The following is a 7,539-nucleotide window of genomic DNA, read 5'->3' on the forward strand; positions in this document are numbered from 1 at the left end:
ATGTTGTTGGCGGCGGGGGGGGGGGTGATGCACCACTAGCAAGTGGCTCTGTTCATCATGAGGGGCAAGTAACAAGCGGCGAGTAGCTTGGAGTGACCGGCGATTCCCATTGCTATGGTGTATGCGCCAATCCACATCGCTGGGTCGAGGGAAGGATTGTACTTCTTGATTTCGCGAGGTACCTTGAACCTAGGGGTAATGCTCCCCTCTGACCATTGGGCAAAAGCAGGTTGGGCAAAATCTCTTGAGAACGAGTTGTGGCGAGCTTGCTCCACCTGCAACTCGTGGCCACGGCGATTGCCCCGGTTGTTGTTGATGTTGTCACGCAGGTCACTTGTTTGCCGAGCTCACCATGCATGGGTGTTTGCAATGTGGGTTCGTGCATCCACGGGCTGGTCATTGGCGGCGACCTAGCTAGTGGAACTGTGGCCGTGGCTCATTCATCGAGTGAGCTACAGGTGACTCTGGCGGTGGGCAGTTCTCGACATTGGAGACTTGGTGATTCACGTTTGCATGCGCAGCGGCTGACGAAGCCGTGCAGGCGCTAGACGAGTGGGAGTACATCTTCCCATGCGAGTCGACATGCGCTTTCTAGTGCTCCACTGCCCTGTCGATGAGGGGCCGGTAATAGGGTATGCTTATTGTGTCCGCGCCGGTTGGGTTGATGTCTCTAGAGGCAACCTGGGCTGCAATGATGTTGTCCACCGGGGTCGAGTGTGGGGGGAAGACCATCAACGTAGAGCTCCTGCCCAGCATGCTGCTTCTGCAGGAGTCGTTGCTGGTTTGGTGGTGGCGGAGGTGGCGGTTGTTTGTGGAGCTCCGGTCCCATTTTCCGGTCGGCTACTGCCAGTTGCGGGGTTGTCATTGAAGTCAAGCGTGCGAGTCGGGTAGTTGGGATTGATGCGCGACGGCATGTGGCACCGATGGTACCGGGTGAGGTTTGCATGCGCCTGCTTCTCCAGTCGGAACTTCCGGCACACCTCCAGCTCCTTCTCCCTGGCCACTGCAAGGTTTTTGCGGTGATTTTCCAAGTCTTCTGGGCTCGCGTTCGTCAGGATCGTCGTGGAGAACGGATCTAGCGAAGCCTGAGGCGGATCTTTGCCCGCCATGAGGACGACAACGTGGCGTTGCGGGAACTCGATGGACTCCATCTCTGAGTCAGAGTCAAAGAAAGGAAGGATCGACCCGTCCTCGAAATCCCCTGATTGGAGACCGGGACGATGGAGTTATCGATGGAGGTCGGCGTGAACGATCCAGCAACTAACCCTGCAGTCGCCGAATCGGTGTCGTCGAGTAGAGTGGTGTCAACATCGTCAAGGGTGTCTTCCGAGATTGGGAGGGTGGTGTAGATTTTCCCTGATGCGCCAAAGTCGCGTGGCGGGTTGGAGCGAACGGCGGGCTCTGATGACATTGGGACTCCTAGTGGAGAGTGTTGTGTCAGCAGAGTATTTTCCCCACAAGGGTGACTGAGTGTTATATCGAACTCTCGGGGAATTAAGTAAAGAGTTGTCTCTCCCTCTCTTCTTGTAGCAATCCTGCAAAATAAGTAAGCCTTGTGTCCCCAACTCCATCGTGTGGTTTTCAAGCACAAGGTTTTGTATTAGTAATAATAAAATAAAGTAGTGCAAGTAAAGTAAACTAAGTAAAAGCAGTAAATGATTGATTGTTTTTGGGTTTTGTGTGCAAATAAGATAACTAATTATTTTTGTATTTTCGGATTAAAATAGTGCTGCAAATAGAAAGTAAGATAAATGCGATGGAAAGGTGTTTCTTATGATTAAAATTGGACCAGGGTTCATGGGTTCACTTGTCTATTCTCTCTTTAAAGTTGTAGTGGATAATACCAAATCATCAATGATATATTAAGAATATAACTTCAATATTTTTAAGATATGCATTCATATGGGCATACGTCCTAACATAGAGTTTATGCAACACATCTCTCTTATACTCTCCAATAAAGGGAAAACTCCAAGCAATCTCTTGTATTAAGAATTAACAGAGTATAGCCATAAGTACTTTGACATGATATTTGAATATCAAATATACTACCTTGAACAAACAAGATCATCACTTTTGTCACGTGACGAATATATATAGCACATGCATTCACTTTATCCTAGTGATATAGCAAAAGAAAAGGTGGGTAGATCATGAATTTATTGTCACTATTCAATCACTAAAACCATGCTATTCCATCTAACACATGCATCACCCCACACATGTTCTTGCATACAAATTGGATCATAACCAATACTTAAGAATGGGTACATAATATGCATATACCAATACATCTTACACAAATTATAGTCAAATCTCATAGCACAATATCATAGAATAAAGATCCACCACATACGAATTACATATATGACCATAATCATGTTGGGTAGCTTATATGGTACTAATATATATGAAGAACATGAGAGAAATAGATCAAGCTACTGCCACAAACTCGTAGTCCTGAGGTGGACTAATCCCCCTTGATCATGGTGTTGATGAGGAAGACGTTGGAGAAGGTGGAGATCCCTCCAACGGTAGTTCCGACGGAGTTTCCCCCTCCAATCTTCACTGCTACATCCTCTGTTTTTGTGTTTATACGGCGCACTCCTCCATAGAACCCTCGGGGGTCATATATATAGGGTTTTTAGGTCAAAATAAGTCGGTTCGTGAAAGAATCAAACGAATCGGACGATCGACGACCATAAGGGGCAGGGTGGCTGATACATTCGATTCGGATTATAGATTGTAGTATGATAAGTTTTTTCCTAGTAGACCTAGGTTTAATCGAACCTTGGGAAACACTGCTAAAATGGTGTAAAGAAAACATCTACAAGACTTGCTAATTAATTTGATTTTATGTTTACCGGAGCTATCTAGTTTACTTTTAAGGGGGTTGTGTTCAATGATGGAAATAGGCCAGGGTTAAGGTTTCTCCTGCAGCTATGCATACATATATAGTTAAAGCGCATATGTTTAACAAATAAAATAGAGATACGAGATTTGTGAGCACCACATCCATAAATACTCTTGCCCCTAAAGCTAGAGGTAACAAGAGCCTCTTGGTCCAACCACTGTCCTCATAGCCGCGAGCAACAATAGTTATTAAGCATATGAATACAGACCAAAGAATTAAGCTAGATGATTGTGCCATGATCCCGAATGAATCAGTAAACATGTACCGTTACTTTCCCCTTTTTGTCACTGAGGTTTCGCGGTAGCACGCCGTTCTCCACTCATACCACCTCTTCCATGTATCGATCCGAATGATATGGTATCTGCAGATTATCGAAACGAGGCAAAGAGACAAGGATACAAAATTGCAAAACTCCCATTCAATCCTTACACATCTAATAAGATTAGATGCACATAAACAATGCGAGGATTCACCCCAACCCGCAGCCCGTGAGGACTACTCACATATAATATCAAGATCAATAACAAAGGTAGAAATCATTGTGGCAAATACTTGGATTGAAATCACAATATTCTTACAATGCATGGTCACCAATTCTCAAGGAGATATCTATTGCAATGGTGATGACTATGACTATGGAGGAGATTGGAGATGTAATGGGTGAACTATGACGGTGGATCTCCTTCGGTGTGGAGATCGGACATTTACCAATGATCCCCTTTATTAGGATCCTCATAAAACTCAATTATGCATTTGGACTATTAGATATAAATCTTGTTTCTTTCCCCTTTCCTCTTCAATGCGAGATCCATAAAGTTTAACTGTAGCTGGCCTTTCCTACCATGCACCACCAGTCAGCACACGATGTTTCCCCATCACCACCTTGTTAAATGCAATTAATAATATCCTATTATATGCGTTTAATTACATGAATGATATAGCATGCCCTTTTGATGTCCGGGGAACTTTCTAAAACTCAATCTATGTTTTGGACCGTTGATTTGAATCCTCTACATATCTCCTTTGTTTTTTGGCTATGGATATGTCTAAACCATAGGCCTAGCAAGCGTTCCCTCACATGTGTTGCCGCCTGGCGGCGGGGCACCTGGTTTCTCCTTCACCCGGACCTCTATGAATTTGATTGTATGAATTTAGATGACACACATTTTTCGTAGTATATTTCCTTTTTCAAATCTCATTTTGGACCATCAGATATAAATCCGGCTTCTACTTCCCGTTCACTTACATACTAAGTGGATCTGTAGACCCCAGGTACTCTTTCCTCCCATGCGCCGCCAGGTGACATTCTTCACCCCTCGTCCACCTTCTAATGGTCGTAGATACCATCTTCCTCGTTTGCAATGTCTCCAACGCTATCTCCAATGTCTCCGGTAGGTAGTCACCAAAGTCACCGGAAAACAGAGATCGTCGTGCGTCCCTACTATGCTACCATCGCACACATGTATTCTTAAAAAAAATTAAGGGAGGCAGCAAATATATGATATATTTAATTTGATTTAAAACAATTCATACAATAGCATAAGGAAAGAAAATATAAAATTAAACTGAAGAAAAGAGGGGAAACTCATCTCTCTAAGTGATGGCATTCAACCATCGCCCTACCATCCCCATCTAGTATAGAAAGATAAACATGGAAGGATACAAACAACATAGTCGCTAAAAAAATTCATCAGATGAAACAAAAAAACATTGACTCTTAAACTATTGCTTTCCCACATCAGAATAAGTTGACGCAGATGCTGCCGGTCTTGGTGCATCCGCATGCCGGGCACACCCTTGTCGTGGCCGCGCACGACGCGCACACGCAGAGGTGCCTGCACGGCAGCAATATGTCCATGGCCTCGCCCTGGCCGCACCCCTTGCACCTCCCGGCGCTCGTCGCCGCCTCCGGCTTTGACACCTCGTACTCGTTGTTCCTGCCGAAGGCTACCTGGTTATCCCCCCAACAACATGAACTGGCTTCGTTAACTTCACGACCATGGACTGCCTGCGCTAGCGTGCGCTGCAGGTCGCCGCGGAGCGCGTTGGCGGCCGCCTCCTTTGACCTGGCGATGTTGCGCCACTCCTGGGCCTCCCTCTGGAGGATCCTGACCTGGTCCTGGAGCGCCATGTTCCTAACCCAGATAGACTTCATCTCCTCGTCCTTTGCCTTGAGCTGCTTGGCCGCCCTATCCTCCACGGCATAGGTGATCAGCCTCATGTGCATCTGCCTTTGCTTCGCCAGAAGCTCCCATATCTTGGATGCCTGCGTCGATCGATACACAAGGGTAACAAAAGTTAGATCCATGAGCGAGCCTAGAACGCAACGATAGTATATACTGATTTGGTGAACATCCATGCATAGGACTTACATGGTTGAGTAGGAGGTCGTCGACGACGACAATGGTCTGCAGCTGCCCCTGGGACGCACCAAGCGCCGGCACCAACTGCTCGTCACGCTTCCTCTTATAACCGGCAGCCATTTCTTGTGAACGCGACGTACCCTGGAGCGTGGCGCGCCTCTTCGCAAGGTCAACCGCAGCCAGCGCCAGGAACTCAGTGTATTGGTCCCGCCCTCCCACCGACGGCATATATGACGAATGGTATCCATGTTGGCTAGGCACCATGGCTGCATAACTCGTAGGCATCGCAATGGCGGTGGAGGTACCCACCTGGTTGAAGTGAAGCCAAGTTGGAGCAGGGGAAGGCTGGTGGTGGCCGGTGCCGAGTATCATCTGGCGTAAGCGCTGCGAGTTGATGGCCATGTCTGTCATGCTCTTCGCATTTTTCCTGCACGCGCCTATATATAGTACCAAGCGGAAGGGAGGTGACATAATCGAGGTTTGACCAGCAGCGCGCTGTATTTATGGTGATGACCGGGGTTTGAGCTGGCCGCCACGTTGTTGTTGTTGTTGTTGTTGTCATCTCCAGCTGGGCCCCTACAGTAATAAAACTGCTAAATATAAGATGGCCACAATTAATCCATCTCCTTTTTAGGATCAATTTCTATTTATTTATGATTTCCGTTCAGATTTTCCCTGATTTCTGTTCGAGTTTTCCTCCACCAAAATATTTGACTCTATTTGGGTATGGTTGAATTCAAGTACACGCTCCATCAGACACGGACAAGCAATCACAACATGACACTAATATTGGTGCATTTAATTCCCATGGCATGAGTACAAACAATTTGTAATGTTAGCCTGCCATTCTCACGGACGTATCTTGACCACTGCACTATGACCAGTGACATCACTCCGTCTGACCTTCCCTTCAGGCTGATTCAGGGCTCATGTAACACGTGTTAGACTCAAACAAGTGGCAAAGACAGGGGCCAGCCAGCAGGGGCCCGACCTCTGACATAGAAATTTTCCTCTTGCAGCCTGCTATTTTATGCTAAATCATCCCTATAGTTGTGTATTTTGCAAGGCTAGACCCTCCTTGGCAACTTAGTGCACTTTTCCATTGATTTTCCGAGTACAATGATGACTGCATTTTGCATCAGTTTTTACCTTATATTTTTGCATTGGTAGTGTTAGTATTTTACTCTGATCACGCGCATCCATTATACTTATTTTACCAGGATCTAATAAATAAGAAGGTTGATGGACAAAAATATCATTTATGAACAAAGCATGGTGAAAAGGGGAAACAATGTGTAATTCAAAACCATAGTGTGGATTTGCACCTGCACTAGTCATCCGCCTTTCATATTGTTAATATGTTGTTGTTTATTTCCTAGATGTGTGAGTAGTTCTATTTGTTCTTGGGAATATGGAGAAACCGCAAGACCACCATGAATTGAATCAAGATTATGATGTCTTATCTTATATGAATGTGTAGTAACTTTCTTCGATATTTTTTGTGAATGTCGATCAAATAATATTTCACCCCTTGGGAATTTGCATGTAGCTATCGTTGTTTGTGGTTGGTGGTACGTGGGCGCAAGTGACATGATACGCCGCCTCTGTCATTGTCATGAATTAACAAGGGAAATATGAGACTAGTTATGGTTATGAGAGTAGTGATGCATAGTGTTGTGGATATACTTCATGGGTGTACCATTGACAATGCCTAGATCCGGCAAGCCCGGGTCGTCCACAGATGGTGGTGGTGGCTTACGGCCCACCGGTGTAATAACCCAGAACATAGGATCACTGAAGGGTAGATTTAGAATTGGGATGTGCATTTCATCGCAAAACGAGGGAAATTTTCGCGCTTTATTGCAACTAAACCTAAGAGGGATCGAGGTTCTCTCTCAATTGCAATTAGGGTTAGGCAATGTGAGTTATGAATTTCGACATGATCTCTTTTGTAACTTGTGTATTTGGGAGTTGATTTTGATTTGACAAGTCATATTGAATTTAAAATTTAATAAGTAAAAGATACACAATATAGAATATGAAATATGAATTCATAATTCAAATACATTTGATAATTCAAATCACTTTGAATTTCAAATTACAAAGTGAATATACAAATAATTCATAAATAGAGGATACAAAGATAAATGAGCTCATAAGGAAAATTTGAGCTTTATTGATATACATACACACATACAATGTCTTTACATTATTCTTATACAATAATTGGATGAATTATAAATAGAATAAAAAGAAGATTGC

The 7,539-nt window shown here is 44.6% G+C and overlaps 1 protein-coding gene across 1 annotated transcript; it reads right to left on the reverse strand.

Annotated features, from left to right (window-relative positions):
• Window positions 1-4,652: 4,652 nt before the first annotated feature.
• Window positions 4,653-5,679, reverse strand: LOC124657336 (probable BOI-related E3 ubiquitin-protein ligase 3). Its single transcript, XM_047195907.1, has 2 exons — window positions 5,287-5,679; window positions 4,653-5,180 (listed from the first exon to the last, which is right to left on the reverse strand). The coding sequence occupies exons 1-2, from the start codon at window positions 5,677-5,679 to the stop codon at window positions 4,653-4,655; spliced, it is 921 nt and encodes a 306-aa protein (XP_047051863.1).
• Window positions 5,680-7,539: the final 1,860 nt, after the last annotated feature.

Source organism: Lolium rigidum, chromosome 5, assembly GCF_022539505.1.
Source record: "Lolium rigidum isolate FL_2022 chromosome 5, APGP_CSIRO_Lrig_0.1, whole genome shotgun sequence".
In the NCBI taxonomy this organism is placed as follows: Eukaryota; Viridiplantae; Streptophyta; class Magnoliopsida; order Poales; family Poaceae; genus Lolium; species Lolium rigidum.